Below are 20,751 nucleotides of genomic sequence, written 5' to 3' on the forward strand. Positions count from 1 at the left end.
GCTTATTTGACCATCAATGGGCCACCCAATTATAGTAACAACGTATTTGACCATCAATGGGCCACCTAATTATGTGCTGAAAAAGTTAGTACGAAAAAAATTGATATTTTTTTATTTAGTTTACTTAATAATTTATTAGAAAGTTGTATTCTATTTTTTATTAATGAAAATTTTAAAATAATATTATCTTTAATGACTAATTTTACTAATTAGATATAAAAATATAATTATATTTTAATTAATTTAAATAGGGAAGTAAAACTTATCTAAACGTTTTTAAAAAATTCATTTCCATAATCAAATGTATAGTCAATCCCTCAACTATTTAAAAAGTAGAATGACAAAAATGAATCAAGTAAAAAAGGATCGAGATTTCCTCAAGTTCATTTGAACTTGATGGGTCAAATTTATTAAATCTGCACCGTTAATTACCAAATGGATGGTGTAGATAAAAAAAGTACAAGTTTAGTTTAATTGATCTACACCATTCATTTTATAAAAAAAGTGTAGATCGTGAACTTGATTGTTTCAAGTTCATTTAAATTTGTATCCATTAAAAAAACATGCTATTTTTCAAAAAAAAAATATATCCTCTTTAATGAATCTGTTCCCAACCAAGTGAAGTCCAAATTTATTTTAAATACTGAATTTTAATTTATTATTTTTAATGAATAAATTTCAATTCGATTAAATAAAACAATTTTGATGATTAAAAAAATTAAATTTAATCGCTGCAATAAAATAATTTAAAAAATTAAAATTAAATTTTGATCATGCAGTACAATTTTGTTTTGGTACAAAAAGAGAGGCAAAGCCTTAAACACAGAAGCTAATTTCTATGAATACATCTGGTATATGTGATACCATGAAGATTATGGGCAAGCCAAGGAAGCACACTGCTAGAAGGGACATCATGAGAAACATAATCAATAATAGAGTCGTTGCTAATCGAATTAAAATGTGTGGTTAAATTTAATCGCTGCAATAAAATAATTTAAAAAATTAAAATTAAATTTTGATCATGCAGTACAATTGAATAGGCTTAGAAGTTAGAATTGAAGCTTTAAAAATCACGGCTAATTAATTATATTTTTATAGTAAAATTGGTGATTTTCAATGTTGGAATCGGATCGAAAAGGGGTAAAAAAAGTCAGAGGTTTTTAAGACATTAGAGCATCCCCAATGGATTCTCTAAAATTGTCAAACTCTTTAAATTAAAGAGTTTGACAATAAATTAAGAGTCCAATGGACTCTCTATTTTTTATATTTAGGGTGGTTATTTTTACTTTTAAATATTATACTTTTACTTTTAGTAAAAAAACTGAATAAATAAATGAATAATAAATTAAATAAAAAATTATTTTATTAATATTTAACATTTTATTAATATTTTTTATGAAAACAAAATAAATTAAAATTTAATATTAGAGAGGCAATTAATTTAATATTATTATTATTTAATAATTTTATTTTATTATTAATTATTAAAATTATATACAATAAAAAACTGATATTAAAGAGTTCATTGGAGTAAAATTTTAAATATCACTCTTTATCTTTAAGATGCTCTTTATTTTACAAAAGATGCTCTTTATTTTAAAGAATACCATTGGAGATGCTTAAACCTTTATATTTTTGGCAAAAATACACTTATTTATTTTCATAGGTATGCATAATTATGGAGTAATATCGATAGTTCCTATGGGCACTTTAATTTTAGTTAATTAGAATTTACTAAGACAATAAATTTGAGGGTTATAAAGAGATTTTGCAAAAAAAATATGTAGCATAAATGACATTTCTTAGTTTATGTACAGCTCAAAAAATAACAAAAATTTCTATAATTGTGTAATAGATGGAGTACTTCTTTACGGAATTATATATTTAAATTAGGGATGGACATGGACCGGTTAACCAGTATACGAGGATAATTTATAAACCGGTTCATAATAGTATGATTTTTAAAATTAAAAACCTTAACCTACAATTTTAGACGGTTAATCATTAAATTGGTTAACCATTTAAAACGGTTTGCTTTTTCGATTTTGCGATTTTTAATCATGTAACCACTAAAAAAATTAAATACGAAAAAGATAAACTTTATACATAAAATTTTATATATAGTCTAATAATTGAACTTTAATTTTCATTTTATTTAATTATAAAAATATAAATCTTATATGTTCCTATTTCAATTAGATAAATATTTTATTAAGAAAAACAAAAGTTCTTTCAAAATATTATATATATAATATTATTATTATTTATAAATTGGTTAAAAGGTTAACCACGGTTTTTAAAACTCAAAAATATAAACCTAAACCATTAAGCATAAAAATTAAAAATTAAAACTTAAACCTAAATTATTGTACCGGTTAACCACATTTTTTGGTTTGATTTTACGGTTTGGGTTTGATTAATTCAGTTTGGCCGGTTTGTTGCCCACCCGTAATTTAAATCATAGATATTTCTTCAAAATGTTTAAAGTAAAATAGTTTTTTTTTTTTATTTCAAGGACGTAAAAAACCTGCAACAAAATATAATTTTTATTATTAAACAAAATTAAATGAAATAAATTTTAGATTCCTATTAGTCTATACCTAAGAATTTATATTATGATATTATTTGAGTTTTAGTTTCGAACAGTTTTTTGTATTAAAAAAATAGTTAAACACTGTAAATTTAAAAATCTAAACTATTTTAAATGTCAACCGATTAAATGGAACTATTTCAAATCTTAGGTAATAGGTATAGTTTTTTAATTTAAAAACTATGTATCGGTTTGTAAAGGAAACTTATAGACCAGTTAATTGGTCTATGCACATTCTTATAAACTAGGCCTAATTACTTAAAAAACCCTCACCTTGTAACATTTTTTCGTTTATACCCTGACCTAGGAAAAAGTTCATTTGTACCCTTTTTTTGATTTTTCATTTTCGTCTCTACCCTAAAGAGCTAATTTGACCTCTTTTCATTTAGAAAAATATTCAAAATGATCCTTTATATTTAGTTTATATTCTAATTAAACATTAATATTATTAATTATTAATAATGTTTTCATCCTTTAATTAATTTAATTGTCAAAAAATTTAATTTTAGGGTAGAGATGAAAACGAAAAATCAAAAAAAGGGTAGAAATAAACTTTTTTCTAGGTGAGGGTATAAACGTTACAAGGTGGGGTTTTTTTAAATAATTAGGCCTATAAACTATAGTAAAGCTTCTTTCATTTCACAAAATTAATACTTTCAAAAGTATAAGACTCCTATTTAAAGTAATTAAACAGTAGATATTTCATTCTTTTCTTGTATGCTAATTTGTTTAATTTTTTGGTTTCTTTAGTAGGCAGATATTAATTTTTTATTGATTATTTATTTTAAAATTCTAAATTTTTATTCTTAGAATCTTTGATCTTTTCTTTTGATTACTATACCAAATAAGTATCAAAACTATTTTAAATAGAAAGTTTATTTGTGTCAGTAAATTTATAATTTAACAATTACTACTCGAATATGCTAAATAAGAATATGAACTAACCATAGGTCATTAATTATTAGATAACTGAACCAAAAACATAAACTAATATAAGATGTTTTCATACTAAAATTGATAGACTCATTACTGTTCAAATTATTATAAAATTAAGTTTATTAATTTCTAAAAGTAAAAGACATCACTTAGATGTTCTTTTTTTAGGGAAAAAATAATTATATTAAATCATATAAGAAGCAGTTACAGTTGTAAAAAATTCAGAGAAGAGATAAGTCTGCCTCTGATGACCTGAAATGAAACTGGCATATTGTGATAGAACATTCGCTGCCTGATTCGCTGCCTGATTCGCAGATCATCTAACGAAAACAAAACAAATATTATCAAACTGCTTCATAAGCTCCAAACAATCCTCCACTGGCATTTCCGGCTCCACAAAACTCCGATTTCTTATCTCCGGAATCACATTAATATCATAATAATGCATAAGTGTTTGCCAAAGTGAGAACAAATGGAACAAGGCATGCAGTATTTTACGAAAGAGAAGTGAACTCAGTTCTATTCTAATTCTAATTCTAATTGTATCATCTTTTTGCATATATATGTTTTAATGGCATAAACACCAAAATCTTCCAATAGTGGATTTTGGATTTTGAAGGGCCCATCTTTAACAACTTCTTATGAACATATACCTCAACCGTTCAAATCAATTCCAATTTCAAGATTTGATTTAATCTTCTGTATCCATACCATGAAATGAAAGATGCACATGCAAAGTATCCATTTCACAAAATTGTATGAATCATTGTCCACCTTCCAACCTAGATTTGTTGCTGAATGGCCAACTAAATAATTGGAACAGTTCATTTTCTTATTTTAGTATATAAAAAATAATAGTTTCTACAATTAATTAAAAAATGCAGTAAAGAAGATTTAGACTTTAAATCCTCCACACAAAAATAAATTTTTCCCCTCAAAATTCACTCTAAACATGTTTATTTTACCTTTTGAATTTGATAAAAAAAAATAAATCAAATAAGGCCAATATTGTGATTTTTGGACAAAAATATTTTTAAAATTGGAGTTTTAGTTTTATTCCTCAACTCCAATTTATACGTAATGCTCCAATAATTTTGTGTCAACTTAACTTTAATTTATATACGCACTCTAATAATTTCATACCACTATAATTGAAAAAGTAAAACGGACCAAAATCTCAATTTTGAGTGTTTTTGTCCGAAACTAAATATGTAGTTATTTAATTTTTTTGTGTCCAAGTTCGAAGGACCAAAACAATTTTTTGTGCATTCATAATTCTTATAAAGTGACTATAACGGTCACCCACTTTGGGTTATTCATGTCTTATAGTAGTTACATTTATATCTATCAATGATCTTCCAAAATCAAAAGATGAAGATATTAAAAAGAAATAGAAACGTATACATGAGAATTTGTTCTAACCAAATTCATCAATCACTTTGTTTAAATAACAATATTAGAGCTATATATTTAGGGTTTAATGGGGTAAACCAAAAATCAAATTAATCAAATTAAATTAGTTAAGTGGAATTCCGGTTTAATTGTATGTGTGAGTAAAGTTTCTTACATAATCTAATGGTTATATCTTCTCTAAAATGCTATAGTTTTGAAATTTAGCACATATATTTATTATTTTTAGTTAAATTTTATAATTTCTAGTCAAATTTATTAAAAATATAAAGCAATTTTATTAATATTTCGATTATCAATGGGTTTAATTTGATATCTAAACTTAAAAAAAAATTAGTTCAGTTCCGTTTTTATAGAAAAATTGATTGGTATTTCGAATAGTCGAAACAATCACCCTAAAGTTTACCTACTAATGAAACGTCTATAAATAATGTACTAGATATGAGAATAATGTGCTCTATATATGTGGGTGTCATTGTAATAATACTTGTGAATGTATTGAATAATATCTTGATGATGCCATTCACACTACATTCTTACCCAACATCAAAGCCCCACAAAGCACTAAGCCGCCCCAGCAATATTGGCAAACAGAGGAAGATGACTGTAAATGCTTTACATAAAGGCAAAGTTATTAAATATAGACTCAAGATTACACATGATTGCGGACTCTTATCTTTTTGCAAAACAGCCCCTCGACATCTTTTTTTAATCAACTTATCCTGTTTAAAGCCTAAACATCCTCATCTGGGTCCCTCTCTCTATCCTCAATTTGGTAGGTTTTAGTAGTAGGACCCTTATTACCATGTGAACCCTTTTGTTATAATGTTATTTCCATCACTAATGAAATGATGGCAACTTTGTTCACAACTAGCTCCCATTCATCTCATCAACATGACAACTAGCTATTAGCATGTTTTTGTTTTAATCAAACTAAATTAAATTGAAATTTTTAGCTTTTAAAATTAAACCGAATTAAACTAGTCTATTTGATTTATATGTCGGTTCAGTTTAAAATTTAAATCATCTAATTTTATAATCACACCGTATCGGAAAAACTATTTTTTTTCTATTAAATTGAACCAAATTTATTGGCTTTATTCAATTTTTGCATACCCTTCCTAGCTATCATGTTTCCTATCTCCAACATCTTCACATGGTCTGCACCACACTAGATCATGATGTACAAAATCACAACCATTCATTTCATTCCTTTGTTCAATCCCCTCCAATTATATTGACATGCATGTGAACATTTAATAATGTAATTTTCTCTAATGTATTTGTATAAATAGCTAAATACACCCCTACCATGTTATATATATAGAGGTTAGAAGCAATTAAAATTTGTCTATTAGGTAAGCAACAAAAACAAAACAAAAAACTGAGTTTGAGTTTGGGTTTAGGTTTTCATATTTGTTAATGGAGAAGAGCAAGTCATATCCTCAATACTCATCGTCTTTCTCGGGCGAGTTCGGGTCGAGTTCGTATAACTTCAACGGGCCGTATGAGAAGGGAAGCGGATTTGCAACATCAAATGATCCAGAAATAAAGAGAAAGAAGAGAATTGCATCTTATAATGTATTTACAATGGAAGGAAAACTTAAATCTAGTGTGAGGAACAGCTTTAAGTGGATCAAGAACAAGTTTAGTGCTACTACTGATGCTCGTTATGGTATATGAAAGAAGAATCATCACAGCTGCATCAAAGTACATATTTATTTTAGTTTTGGGATCAACGAGAAGATGGGATTTTAATTCCAGAAAAAACAAGTTCAAGAATGAAGCAGAAGGGTTATGAAATTTAGTTTTTCAGCGTTTTGTGTTCTTTCTGGTAATCTTTCTCAAATGGATAAAGCCCATGCATCAATCATATAAGTTTGATAATTTGTATGTTGATCAAAGAAGAAGAAATTTAAAAAATAATTTTGCCCTTTATAGGGCTTTGCTTTCATGTTTTTTCCGATAGAGTATGGTTTAATCCTGATTCTTGAGCTTGTTTTTTTTGTTTTTGAGATAAGTATAAATGAAGAACTCTATAGAGAAACCAATCCATTTTCTACATTTTTTTTTATTAGAGAAGGAAATTAATGATCATGTGCAGTATAATATATGGGGCAGAAGCAGGATTATTTGGAAGTGTTACAGGTATGAAAATAAAATAAAAGCTGGTATGCAATCCAAAATAATATGGCCAGCCGAATCCAAAACTAAATGTGTGGCTGCATCCCATTTGGTTTTCTGAGGCTGAAATTATACTAAGACATGTAAATTTAAATATCAGCATATATTTTAGTGTGTCCTCTTTTATAAAATCAATTTTTAGTTCATTTTTAATTAATAACAGAGAAAATATTAAAGATTAGACGCAATATTTGAACCTCATTAAACCTTGATTAATTGCAAGATTAAATATTTATGTGACTAGATGTCTGAACTAAATGCTGGTCTGAAAGTATTCCTCAACCAATTAAATATTCCAGTTGTGGAAACATAACAAGGTGAAGCAATTAGCATAGGTTGAAGATGAGGAGTTGATTTGTTAACATCTCTCTTTTACGCCCCATATTTATATCAATTCTTTAGCTAGGCATATCATTATTATACAACATTTGGAGAAAAATATTACAATTAACTACCTTTCCTCTAATCAACAAGATTATTAGATTCCTAATCCCTTTCCATTCTACTTTTTAAACCCATTTTAATCAGTAAAATAATAGTTTGTTTTTCTAATAAAGAACAAAATCAAAGATTTCACAATCAGGTATTTGAGCTATTTATCTTATTCCAAGTAACAATTTCAAAATTGAACCAACCGATAATTTTTTTACCTAGACTGGGTCAATATTTTATTTATAACGAAAACTAATCAAATGTTAAAAAATATATAAAATTTTCTAACATTTGATTGGCCGGATTCATAAATTATGAATCGGATCTAAATAAAAAAAATTAAAACAAAATTTATGTGCTGGATCTTGAGTCCTATATAGCTTCCCTTCTTTTTTCCAAAGATTAAAAAAAATGAGCTGGATTATATTGAAAATAAAAATGAGGGATTTAGGGTTTTATTTTATTTATTTTTATTTATGAACGACTTAGGGTTTTATTAAATTAGTTTAATTTTGGTAAATTGTCATGTTAAGAATGAATTTTAGTCCATCAATTGTGTATAACTGTATATATCAACTGGTCCAACTTTGAAAACACCTTATTTATTTTAATTTTAAATTAATCAGAAGTTAAATGGGACCGTTATTAAAGACACCAAGACAAATTATAATGAATGATTACCACTAGAGGTGAAACTAAAGCCTGCATGGTGAATAATAATTACAATTTTTATTAATTAATTGATGCAATGATATACTATATTTATTAATTTTCTCGAGTGTTAACAATAGGAGAAAACAAAACTGAAAATAATTAAATGATAACAAACCATGAATTAGTTATCCACGGCAAAGATTTCTATATGTTTTCTTTGGTTTAATTTTCTGAATTCTCTAGTGGAAGCAGATCTATTCACTTGATTTAACCTGTATTTGCCCTCATTATAATTGCTCAATTTATATGCTGCTGGTAATGGAGGCAGCCCTTGTGTTCTTGAGTTCACCTTCTGCTTATTAGAACTTGAATTTTGTGGAGACATCAAGAAAGCTGAACTCTCTGCCTCCTGAAACAGATTATGTTTTGGTTAATTAGGTTCTGATTTGAAGCGTTTTCGAAAATGGAAATGAAATGCGTAAATGTAAGACCGGAGAAATTTTCATGGAGTAGAAGAAGAAGTAGTACCTCTATAGAATGTGCAGGATCTTGTTTAGGAAGTGTAGAATTTTCTTTTGGTCTTTCAGGTATAAAATCATTTCTTCTTTGCTCGCGATATGTTCGAGACCTTCGTTTCATTTTAGAATTCCTCAATCTACAAGAAGTAAGATGATATTCAACAAGTTGAAACAGCAAAGTGAAATCATAACTGATCATACTGCATTACAAACTTACTTTTTCAGCTCATTAGCTTGAGCAAGTTCATCTTCCTCTCGCCAAAATACAGGCAGGCCTGATAGATCGCATGCTAAAGGGTTTGTACAAAAGAACTGCACAACAATAATCCAATTTGAATTGTATAGTCAAGAAATAGAATTATGTAATCACAATGGCATCGATCGTTGAAATACTTACATCGTTCTGCAGAGCTGAAGCTGCAGAACCGCGGTATGCAGGATCTAGAGCGAGAAGAGTGCTCAGTAGACCTAATGATGATTCAGGGAACTCTCCAAAAGCTTCAAAAAGACTCGGCTTGTAAGATTTTGGTGGTCGGAAAGTTGTAGACAGTCTCAGCTTTTTCCAATAGTTTTCAGATGGTGTACCACATAGCTTGAAAATCCTGTGTAACTGCTCAACCTATATGATAATTTGAGATTAGACTCAGATTTTGTCTACGGATGACTCAGGAACCTATGTTGCATAGAAATTTATCGAGTTCTATGATTTTGAAAATGCTTCTCAAACATGGAAACTTTACATTTATAATCTGATTCCTGTTAAAAAAAAAATTATTCCATCATTTATCATTTCAGCATTTTCCGTTTCAGCCAGCGTTTTTGTTTCCTACAACATAGCCGGACACTACTTTTCATTATTTGAAGTTTTTATCATCAAACATGTTTAATCTACCTTAAAAATCACCCTAACAGCTTCAAATGAGAACTACTCATTGATGATCAAAAACTGAAGAGAGGCTAAAACAGATGTAATACCTCAGTTCGTCCAGGCATGATCGGCCTGCCAGCAAACATCTCAGCCAAGAGGCATCCAACACTCCAAAGATCAATACCTACTCCATAATCTGTAGAACCCAGCAACAGCTCAGGAGCTCTATACCACAGTGTGACAACTCGGCTTGTAAGAGGACGCTTATTATGATCCGAAGAGTAACAATTTGCAAGCCCAAAATCAGCAATCTTTAACATTCCATTTTTATCAATTAACAAATTAGACCCTTTTATATCTCTATGCAGAATTCCCCTTTCGTGGCAATGATGCAGTCCTGAAAGCAGCTGCTGCATGTACAACTTGACCTGTGGTTCCGTTAGGCTTCCTTCAGGACGGGTAATGATGGTTGCCAAATCGGACTGCATAAACTCGAAAACAAGATACAAACTGTACTGCATTCTGGACGTGGCTATTCCTTCAAGCTTGACCACATTTGGATGATCCAGCTTCTGTAACATCATTATCTCTCGGGCCATAAATTTGACACTTTCAGGTTCTGAAGTGTCAAATTTAACCTTCTTCAAAGCAACAACTTTTCCTGTGTCTCTATCTCTAGCTTTATACACATTGCTATATGTACCCTGACCTACCTATTTTGCAACCAAACAACAAAGTTTTAGCAATCAAAAAGCAACATTAAGATCAAGAAAGTGAGTTAGAAAGTTACAAACTTTATCAATCTTATCGTAATTCTCTGCACTTTTTTGAATGACACCAGCCAATACTTCTCTTGGAACATTATCAGTAAGCCACTTAGGCCACCCATCAACCACCTCATCACTTTCATCAACAAGTAAAGTTCTTCCCCTTCCGCCGCGTCCGCCGCCAAATATGCCATCTTTATCTGCAGTTTGATCACTCAACTTCCTGTCTCCGCCACCACTGAAGTTATTGGGAGGTGGGTCTGATTTATTCAACCTCTGGCCTGTGGATCTTCTATGACCAACAAGTTCTCCATTTGAGACGTACCCATTTGCCATTTTGAGGTTGTTTAATTGATTAGAGGGGGAATTAGTTGAAGATTTACTGGGTGCACACCCCATTGGAGCTCTATCTAATCCAGCTTTAGTGTGATGATGGTTCTTTAATAAAAATAACAAGAAAAGAGACAATATCAAAGACAAAAAAACATGACATGTGGTGAGATTTGAGAATGAGAGAGAAAGTAAAAAAAGTAAAGACTACAGAATGGATGACAGTGACAGAGGATTTGCCGGCTTTAGCCGGCCTCAATTTTCTTTGAAATTTTTGATGTTATGGAAGAAACTGAGAGAAACAAAATATATTTTTACAATTTATTCTTAGAAAATTGTATATTTGGAATCTTCCTTCTTTTTTTGTTTCTTATTCTTGTAATCTTCGCTAGAAAAATATTCAAGAAAGTGAACACAGTATCTGCAAAATGAATTATATAGTTGGAAAATCTTGGTTGAAGTTCTGTTTATGGCGGGAACTTATTTTTTGGGAAGCTAGAGAGTAAAGACCAATTGGGTGTTTGCCACGTAGCAAATTATGCCATGTCATCAAATGAGTGGGCTTTGTCTATTTGACTGACTAGCAATCCCTGAGTTTGAACACACAGAAATTTAATTTCTTTCTTAAGTCTCAGTTACGTTCTTTAAGAAAAGAAGGAAACTTTATTAAGGTGGATCTTTAGAATCAGGAGTATCTAACCCATTTCTTTGAGGTATTATTTGAACTTTTTATATTTATGTTCATACGCTCTTCCTACTAAGAACTGTTCTTTAGGGTTTTTTTCGATAAATTTAGCAGTGGGCATTTCTTGTGCATGATGGCAATTCATTAGTCTGTTCAAGAATAGATGCACTTTCAATTCTTGGATGTGCTTGTTCAATAATGTTAGGGATTTACTCAAAACTGTAGCAAAAAGGCCTAAAATTTCATTAGAATTCCAGTATTTTACTGCAATTTTGGCAGTTTTATCAGATGTAATTTATGAGCTTTTCTTTTTGTTAACTTTGGTTTGACCTGAAATTGTTACTTAATTTGTTTGCGAAAAGGTTTTGTCGCGTTAGGGCTAGCAAGTTCACATTGTTCTTAAATTCGAGTTTCGTTCACTGATTTCATGTCGTGTTTGATTTGAGTTATGCTTCATATTCTGATGCATGATCTAGCTATATTCTTAGGCATTATGTTTAAGCTTATCAAGGGTATATCAACCAAAAAAAATCAACTGGAAGCATTTCATTTAACATTAATGTGCTATGTGCGAGTAAAGATTTGAAGGAAATCAGGAGTTTTCTTGATGAATTACTCAGTAATTAGATAAGTTTGTGCCTAAAACTTGGTAAGGAAACCCAAGTTATTGTCCTTAGTAAGATAAGTGTTTTTTACTATGGATATTCAAATTTATGCACGAAGTAGAGAAGTAAAAAAATCCGATACAACGCTACATATGATTAAGCCATACTGGCTTGCTTTGATTTTTGTTTGCATCATTAACAAAGCACAGCCGAATGTTATTTTTGATTGTCTTGGTTGATCTTGATCAGAACTTTAGGATCTTAGTTTGATTTGAGTAATTCATGTTTTGATTTGACTAATCCATTCAAACTGGCTGAGATGAAATACTACTATAATGATTTTCTTTACCCACTTGGTAATTTTTTTGACTACTATGGTGATATATTCCATGAACAGAAATGTGCCGCTACCAGACATGGGAAGACGATTCATCACTGGTGGATAATAATGGACATAGAAGAAACGGCATGGAACATGTAACAAGGTGGGAAACACAAATGGCAATGTTGGAGGCTCGAATTGCAAATATTGAAGTTCGTTTGGGAAGGCTTGAGGCTAGGATGTCATATTTACAGATGGGAATGCTCATATATACTGTGTTGATTTTGGTCATATATATGCTATATGCAAATTAAGGCTAGAAATGATCACTAACTATTTGTAGGCATGTAGACTTTTAGTTGCACTGATCATAATTAGGTGGGCACTTAGAAGGTGCTCTGTATGCAATTGAGAATCTTAACTTCTAACATAGAGAATGACGTAACCCGCTTTTCCATCCGTGAACAAAAGAAAATGAAATTGAAAATGTTAGCTTGAGATGTCTTGAGAGGTGTTACAAAGCCTGTAAGAATAATGTTTGACAGCTTGATTGTTGACGGTAGAACCTTCGATCTTCAACGTTATAGGCTGGCGGTAATGAAGGTAAGCCCTCATGTTCTCGTCTTTTGCTTAGAAGATAAAATACGGGAAAGAGCAAGAAAACTGAACTTTCTTCATGGCGAGTCATTTGTTTGTAAAAAGTGACGTTCCTCCTGCCATTTTGGAACAATCCTATGATAATGATTGATCATTACAAGAGTAAGCTAATCGAGTTTTGCGGGTCTGTCCGATAGCAGCGAGACTCTTAACTCTGCAGTTAAGGTTTACTTCCCTGTTACTTAGATGCAGCCTTTTCAGATTCTAGATCCATCCCTATAATCACCCAGATACTGTAACTACTAAGGGTTATCGTTCACTCTAAAACTCTCCACGCTCATCAAGGCATACCATACAAATCACGAAAGTCGCATTTTATGACAAGATGGGTTAGCTCAAATCGTAATAGCGTGAGCGTTCCACCTAAGACCAATAGATCTTGGATACGAGTCACCATGGTGTAGGAGTGACATCCTATTTAGTAAAGAAGGTTAAAAAAAATAAAGTTAAGCATGCTTGAGACGTTGAACCCCAGAAAATTGGTAAATTATAACCAAGTAGAAAGCAGACTGTTTAAGAAATTGAACACTATTGGATGTGATACAGCAATTACATAAATTTAAAATGTATTAATAGCTTTAAAGGATCAAGAAAGCAATTACAGAAGTAAAATTAAAAAAAAAAGTATGGATGGTGGTGAAGAATAGAGTCATTCTAGATCAACTATTCCAAAATTGGAGAGAATGATCTTGACTTGATCAACAAAGTCTGATCCTGTTGCATACTCTGTTAGCATCCCAACAGCAAAACCAAACATCGCCCATCTGTTCAACCAAGAGAACCCATATCAATTACCATCTTTTCAATACCAAAACTTCATTGAAATGTATGTTTCTTGAACAAAATGAATAGAAATTGCACATTTTTGAGGTCATGAATAAAAGAAACTATTCAAGACTACTTGGTAATGCAAAAACCCTAGATTGACTTGCAAATTCCTTCTCTTTTTAATCAATCATACACAACATATCAATAAAATATCAGTATAAATGGTTTGTTTACCTTCCATTAGCAATTTCATTGCTGGCAAGGAAACCAAAGAAAGGGCCTTGATTAGCCTCCTCAAGTTTCTTCTGTTTAAAATAATCCTGTAGCTCCTTTGCCTTTTGTCTCTGAAACTCCAAAGTGATGACATTCTCCAAAGCAAGCTGAGCAGCAGATGCAGGCTTAGGCGGTGGAGGAGTCGCCGGAGAAGATGGCGGTGAAGGAGGGACAGGCTTCAAAGGAGGTGATAGTGGAGAAGGTTCTCTAAGAGAAGGAGAAGGAGCCACAGGTCTCCTTATAGGACCTTCAGCTTGAGAATAACTCCTGATAGTCACAGTACAAGGCTTTAATGTGGTTGTTGAAAGTCTAAAACAAGAAGAAGAACAAGTTGTCGATGGTGAAGATGAAGACGAACATGATGATGATGGGTTTGGGATTTTGATATGTGGGATTGAGGATGCTACTGACATTTTCTTACTCAAATTTTTGTTCTTCTTCTTGTTTTTCTTGAACTTGGACTCAGTTTTCTTTTTCTTGGATGTGAGTATTATGAGAAGCTTAGGTATGTGTGGATAAGGTGCTGCCAAGTTTTTCAAATGCTGGTGATGCTTAATCTTTCTTCCTATATTGGGGACTACTTGGCTTTGGCGCCAGCCAAGCTGTGCAATTGGTCTGAACCGAACCAAATTAGATTGTTGTTTTTCTTCAAAACCAAACCGAAATCAATTTTTAAGAAATAAAATATTTTCAAGCCAAACTAGTCGGTTCAATAAATCTTTTTATTTGATTATCACTAGAATTTAAAACCAAACCAAGACTTATATGTCCGATTATTCAGTTTGACTCAAAGGGTGTGAAATAATTATAGGAATCTAATTCGAATTAATATGCAGATTAGAGAAACCAAATTGGTATTTAGAATTTACGAACTAGCACAATTCAATCAAATTAAAATAACCAATGGAATCAAATCAATTTAATTAAATAGAGATTGGATTTAATTTCAGATTCTATAAACAATAAACTAACCGAATCAAACTAACCGAATAATAAATTTATACTAATATACATATATTTACTACTAACTTTTCATGAATTTTTATAAATTTAGTATTTTTCCTCTCATATTTTAATTTTTTTAGCTAAAGTTCTCCTTTGCAAAGGGATTTCAGTTGTATATTTGCAAAGGGATTTCAGTTGTATAAAAGCTTAATCATCCAAACATATTTAAACTTTCAACATTTTCATTTATAGTCCAAATTTTTAAAATCTTACAATTCTAAATAAGAAGCAATATGAGGGTATATTCAGCTTTTTCTAACTTCAATTTATACAAATGAAATGGCTATAATTAAAATAAAAAGTTGAGAAATAGGCTAAAATTTAAGATTTTGAAAGTTTGTAGCACAAACGAAAAAATAAAAAAAGGTGGATTATTTTTCAATAACAGCCTTATATAAAACAAACAAATCAAGGAATAAATAGTAATTTTCAAAAACAAAGGAGGAAACTTATAAGGATAAGAGTAACCCCAAGTTAAAACTACACAAAGTTCCTTACTTGGCATAGCATAATGGTATGACAGTTCCATCTTATTTAAAATGTCATGGTTCAAGTAATTTCAAATCTTATCGTAATATATTTATCATTTTTGGTACAGAAAAGGACATTTCTTGATAATTAAAATAAAATAACAACTAATCTAGTTATCTGCATGGACCAATGAAGATATATATACAGTCCCAACTAAAAAAAGTAAGACTCTTCTATCTCTGCTATACAATGCCAAATAACTCTGCATGCTAACAGAAATACTGGAATTCACATCAAGTAACAATGGGAGTACAAATAAATATAGCATAGTAATGAAGATGAAAACAAAATTACACGGACAAGGCGATCACAAAGAAAATAATATAACAAGGCAAAAAAAGATATCATAGTACCAAAATTGAAACCCTAATAAATTAAATATAGACAAATGATTTAATGTTCAACAGGCATATAGGTATGGTTGTGTTTCCCTATCGAATTCAATCAATTCCAGGGATAAAGTGTATTACTTCCGTTAGCAGCGATTTGCAAGTCACATTTTCACTTTCCAGGACAACAAAGAACACAAAATCTTCTGCTAATAGAATCAATCACATAATCACACATGCACAACTTCTTTCAGTTCCGTTGTCAAATTCATCGTCTGATCCATTCGTTTCACTGCCATAGGATCAAGATTCCATTCAGCACAATAATTGAAGGTAAATCATCAATTACACAGAAAAGTAACAGCACATAAATTCAAAGTGGAAGGAAGAACAAATGCAAAATACTGTGAAAGATGCATCACCTTGTTCAAGATTTATTATCAGTTTTCACATGAGATGCAAGTACATCTTTCCCATTATTGATTATACAACCAAAAAGTATCTAAAAAGCATTTTAATAGGAACGCAAATAAAGTATTACTGAGATTCAGAATTTGTTGCTTTCAAAATTTTGTTTTCCTTGTACTTTCTAACTTGAGTTTTTAAATCGTAAAAGCTACTCATTGACATTTCATACGAAATAAGTATTAAATTGTCACAGCACAGTGCATTTTATGAGGTGCCTATAAGGAGAATACATCAGTATGAAGTCTTAGATGGGTCATTTTCATGCCCCTGAACCGTCACCATTTAGTTAGTTGCACACTTCTACTTCCATTTCAACAAATCTAACAGCTATTCTTGCAATATTTAACAGAACAATTTGCATGACTTCACTGAGTGCAATTACACATGCATCGACGTCAACTGAAAGTTAAGGTAGGATGAAAAAACCGCTGATGTGGCAAAGCCATTTCTCAATTAGTCTCTTTTCTTTTCTATATCCTCTCTGTCACACTTGATACTTAAAATACATTACCCACTTGTTCATCTACGTCAACTTCAATATTCATTTGTTAGAATATCAGATACCAGGAATGCTGCAATTCATCCACGGGCACCATTAGCCTTGTGCCTTGAAGTTCTTATTTATACAAGGTGTCATCAAGATCTTATGCTGTTTTGCAGCTAACATTGGCATTTCAGGTTTAGCACTTCAATTCATGGTTTGTTTTCCATTAAGATCAGGCATTCTAATGCCCACTTCAATAATGGGATGAGAACATAGCTATACATCAGAAAAGTAATGGATCAATGAACAAAATACCAGTCTTAACAATGAATGATGAGTTATTTATGGCTCTGCAACCTCTGTTACAGGACTTGACAATTGCCCTACCTAGAAAGGGAAGTTTTGAGCCTATTCTAGCCCAATGACTCTATATAGTAGGGAACTAATCGGGATAATTTTAATAATGATGGTAAATGGTTTCAATAACCATTGTTTTGACTACTAAACCATGGTATTATGATTTCAAATTCGAAAAGTTGAATTACAAAGAAAAATAAAGGAAAAGGATTTGAAAGGAAAATAGTTGACGTCGATGCATGGGGTGAATCGGGTGATATTTGTACCAAAATGAAAATAAAGGAAAATAGTTGCAAAGTTAATAGTTATTGTCAGAAGATTGTTAAAGTGGGATAATCCCACATCTGTTATAAGTGTGAATGGACATGTGTTTATATATTAGTTGGGCCTTGATTTTAAGATGGAATCTAACATAATATCAAAGCCTTGTCCATTTACAGAATCCGAAATCTGAAATCTGTATCTGGGCCAGCCCACTCGATGCGTGAGGGGAAGTGTTAAAGTGGGATAATCCCACATCTGTCAGTTGGGCCTCTCCACCTTTATACCAATTGGTTTTAAGATGGTATCTAACAAGGATAATCTATATTTTTGCTATATGGACTCTCTTATATATATAGCCATGCATCTTAACTGATGCATAATTCTTTGAAAAGATGTTGAAGAGATTCTACAAGTATTTGCTTCAATCTTGCTTAGTGTATTTGCTTCAATCCTTGCTTAAATTCATGAGGTGTCTTACAATATTATTCGAGCTCATTGCAAAATGAATCAATTTTAACATTTCATGATCCCCAATTCAGCCCCATATCTTCGCCACTCCGCCAACATTTAACCCCTTTTCCCAACCTTGGATATTAAAAAGATAATTTATCTTATCCCTTCCTTTGTCATAGGGTAAAAATATCATGATTCTTCGCAAAGGATGAAAAGAAAACGTCATATCTATCTCCAAATAATACGTGTAATAAGCCAACCATAAATCACAAGAAAAGGAAATCCTCAAATTGTGTTGTAGACAAGCTACCCACTCCTCAGAAACTAGCTGTTAAGCTTAACATCATCCACAAGAGAACTAAAACAGCCATTATGACCATACTCATCCTCCAACTTGTACACACTCAGTCTCCAAAATCATCTCCTAAAATCTAAGTATATAAATCCAAATAGATCCTCATTGTGCGCCAGAGAAAAACACACGAATGTCTAAAAGCAACAAGCAGGAATCACGCGATCCTGATAATAGTAAATAAGCAATTCACTTCTTGTCCTTAACAAGAAATCCTAATAAAATAAGATATGAACTTGCTAAAACTTCTAAAGAGATTACACTGATAGACACAACAATTCATATGCAGATGTAAAGTTGTAAACCTACAAATTATAACAGCAATCGGCTATTACAAAATCTATGTACAAAATTATGGCCATGAACATGCAGAAAGAAATGCAACAAACAAAATACATCAGACAACTGCTCATTGATAGGATAAAAGATGTAGTAAACAAAAAAGCAACGTGCATGGCATTTAAATTTGAAACTGATGATCCCGTACCTTGGTTCAAATTCCCTGATTTCAGCAAGCTCACTCCCACAAACATCTGTCCACTGCACTTTTCTCTTTTCTGTATAACCAGGTATATCGCTACCTTTTTCACCCATTGCATTGTGTTGATTTGCATTCTCAACAGGTAGTTGAATGTTACTAGATGGCTTCTTCAAACTACTCTTAAGCATAATTCTTCTTGCATTACTATCACCTTCGCATTCAGCAGTGTTACATTTGTCCTTATCAGCAACAAGAGAATCTGGCAAGACATCCTGCTGCTGGGCAGGACCTACCTTCAACGGAGAAGGAGAATCAAGCCCTGCGGAAGCGCGACCAAAGCAAACAAAGGTAGCGCACCCGCGGGAAAGACGGTTCTTCAAGGAAGCCAGCTGGAGGTCAGGATCGGGTTCGTTTTCCACCAACTGGTACTGATTCCACGGCGCAACTCTCATGGGTTTGTCTTCCTGCCTCTGACCCAAGAGAAGAAGGGTGAGACCCTTACTATACCCGGACGCTGAAGAAGAGAAAAACCCTCCTCCTTCTACTGCTAATAACATCAGTTCTAATCATCTGCCCATCACAACATCAGTAGATATACAGAGAGTTTCAATGCAGCTATCCCAGCCCCCCTTTTGCAGCAACCAACAAACACACCAAAGCAAACCTTCACACACCCCTATATCACATAATCAGTCAGGCTCAGAAACTCCACTTAATAATTAATGACAATAATGTATCAACAAATACTAAACTGATAATCAAAGTTCTTAAAAATTACTTGGACCATTCCAACAGTTACTTAAGTGCATTAAAAAAAATCAAAACCTACTAATAAAATAAGATTCATTAATCAGAAACAGTAGAAATTAAGTTGTTTAATGACTAAAAACAGCAGCAAAAACACAAGCTCTCTCATTAACAGATCACAACTGATCTAAAAATGCGAATTAAGCAACAAATTACAAAATCACCAACTGAAAGCCAAATTAACCTTTAGCTTGACATGCATTAAGCTAAGTTAATAACACCTTTTCATTTTCTCTTCACTTTCAAATTCTCAATTTTTGGTTTAACTGATAAAAAAACTGAGAATTATTTTCTCAATAAAGTAAATGAAAGAAAGAATAAAAAAATGTTCAGTACCTTAAAGTGACGGGGAAGTAGTAAAAACTACTGCAGATCTGAGAGTTTAAATCGGCGGCGCCGGCATATCGAGGCTTCTAAATAATCGGCGATTATTTGGAGAGGATATTAAATTTTGAAAAAAATATACTAAAATGCAAAATTAAAGGTTTAGAATTATTTAAAAGGATGATGGGGACAGTGACTCTATGGCGCATGATAGCGACAGCCCCCACTTTTTCTTTTTTAAATTTAAATTAGTATTAATATTTTTATTCACTAATTGCTTTTCTTTGAAAGTAATTGGAAAAAGATAAAGCTTCCTTTTGTTTGCTTGTCAATTGATTGTTTTTTTTAAGTCCCACTCCTCTTTCAATTAATTAATTAAAATTAACTAATATTTGATTTATAACTTTAATAACTAACTATAATTTTGGAACTCTTCTGCGATTGTCAATTAATTATTATTTTATTAAGGTGATAAAAAAATCAAATTCGAATATATATTCTTATTATTTCTCTAATTACCTTATTTAAGAAATACTGCTCAAAATTTATGAAGCAGTAAAATCTAGAGTTTATATCGAGTTGATTTATGGTTACAAAAACACATGATAAATTAATAAATATTATATTTAAACTTCAAAGTTGATAATAAGTTGATTCATGGTTATGTAAATACAAAATAAATAAATAGATGTATATTCTAGAGTTAACAATGAGTCGATTCATGGCTATAAAAACTCATGCTGACTTATAAAAAATTTACTAAAATTAGTTTTAATTTGTATACTTTTAGATTACTAAAAAAAGTTTAATATTGGTTTACTAACAGTTTACTGTCGGTTTACCACGTCTACACATTTTTTTTTCAAAATATGAAAAATATGTAATATTTTAGATAGA

The 20,751-nt window shown here is 31.2% G+C and overlaps 3 protein-coding genes and 1 long non-coding RNA gene across 4 annotated transcripts; 1 reads left to right on the top strand and 3 right to left on the bottom strand.

Moving 5' to 3' along the window:
• Positions 1-8,292: 8,292 nt before the first annotated feature.
• LOC126664284 (probable serine/threonine-protein kinase At1g54610) lies at positions 8,293-10,891 on the bottom strand. Its single transcript, XM_050356599.2, has 6 exons — positions 10,387-10,891; positions 9,700-10,305; positions 9,122-9,343; positions 8,942-9,036; positions 8,735-8,861; positions 8,293-8,615 (listed from the first exon to the last, which is right to left on the bottom strand). Exons 1-6 carry the CDS (start codon positions 10,756-10,758, stop codon positions 8,388-8,390), a joined length of 1,650 nt encoding a protein of 549 aa, XP_050212556.1. The 5' UTR covers positions 10,759-10,891; the 3' UTR covers positions 8,293-8,387.
• A 179-nt stretch (positions 10,892-11,070) lies between these two features.
• LOC126664290 (uncharacterized) lies at positions 11,071-12,709 on the top strand. Its single transcript, XR_007637388.2, has 2 exons — positions 11,071-11,402; positions 12,377-12,709. It is a non-coding gene; the product is annotated as an uncharacterized LOC126664290 (long non-coding RNA).
• Positions 12,710-13,470: 761 nt separating this feature from the next.
• On the bottom strand, positions 13,471-14,546 carry LOC126664288 (light-harvesting complex-like protein OHP2, chloroplastic). The gene is made up of 2 exons (XM_050356607.1): positions 13,961-14,546; positions 13,471-13,722 (listed from the first exon to the last, which is right to left on the bottom strand). The coding sequence occupies exons 1-2, from the start codon at positions 14,410-14,412 to the stop codon at positions 13,608-13,610; spliced, it is 567 nt and encodes a 188-aa protein (XP_050212564.1). The 5' UTR covers positions 14,413-14,546; the 3' UTR covers positions 13,471-13,607.
• Positions 14,547-15,785: 1,239 nt separating this feature from the next.
• Positions 15,786-20,010, bottom strand: LOC126664286 (uncharacterized). Its single transcript, XM_050356605.2, has 3 exons — positions 19,867-20,010; positions 18,730-19,399; positions 15,786-16,156 (listed from the first exon to the last, which is right to left on the bottom strand). The coding sequence occupies exons 2-3, from the start codon at positions 19,278-19,280 to the stop codon at positions 16,087-16,089; spliced, it is 621 nt and encodes a 206-aa protein (XP_050212562.1). The 5' UTR covers positions 19,281-19,399; positions 19,867-20,010; the 3' UTR covers positions 15,786-16,086.
• Between the last annotated feature and the right edge of the window lie 741 nt (positions 20,011-20,751).

Source organism: Mercurialis annua, linkage group LG1-X (assembly GCF_937616625.2).
Source record: "Mercurialis annua linkage group LG1-X, ddMerAnnu1.2, whole genome shotgun sequence".
Lineage (NCBI taxonomy): Eukaryota > Viridiplantae > Streptophyta > Magnoliopsida > Malpighiales > Euphorbiaceae > Mercurialis > Mercurialis annua.

Excerpts from the sequence above, each read along its gene's own strand:
- LOC126664288 (XM_050356607.1), bottom strand. The coding sequence starts at position 14,412 with ATGTCAGTAGCATCCTCAATCCCACATATCAAAATCCCAAACCCATCA. Across the intron at positions 13,723-13,960 it reads AATGAAATTGCTAATGGAAG|ATGGGCGATGTTTGGTTTTG; the intron begins GTAAACAAACCA and ends TTGGTTGAACAG.
- LOC126664286 (XM_050356605.2), bottom strand. The coding sequence starts at position 19,280 with ATGTTATTAGCAGTAGAAGGAGGAGGGTTTTTCTCTTCTTCAGCGTCC. Across the intron at positions 16,157-18,729 it reads ATCAGGGAATTTGAACCAAG|TGAAACGAATGGATCAGACG; the intron begins GTACGGGATCAT and ends ATCCTATGGCAG.
- LOC126664284 (XM_050356599.2), bottom strand. The coding sequence starts at position 10,758 with ATGGGGTGTGCACCCAGTAAATCTTCAACTAATTCCCCCTCTAATCAA. Across the intron at positions 10,306-10,386 it reads ATTACGATAAGATTGATAAA|GTAGGTCAGGGTACATATAG; the intron begins GTTTGTAACTTT and ends GTTGCAAAATAG. Across the intron at positions 9,344-9,699 it reads TCATGCCTGGACGAACTGAG|GTTGAGCAGTTACACAGGAT; the intron begins GTATTACATCTG and ends ATTATCATATAG.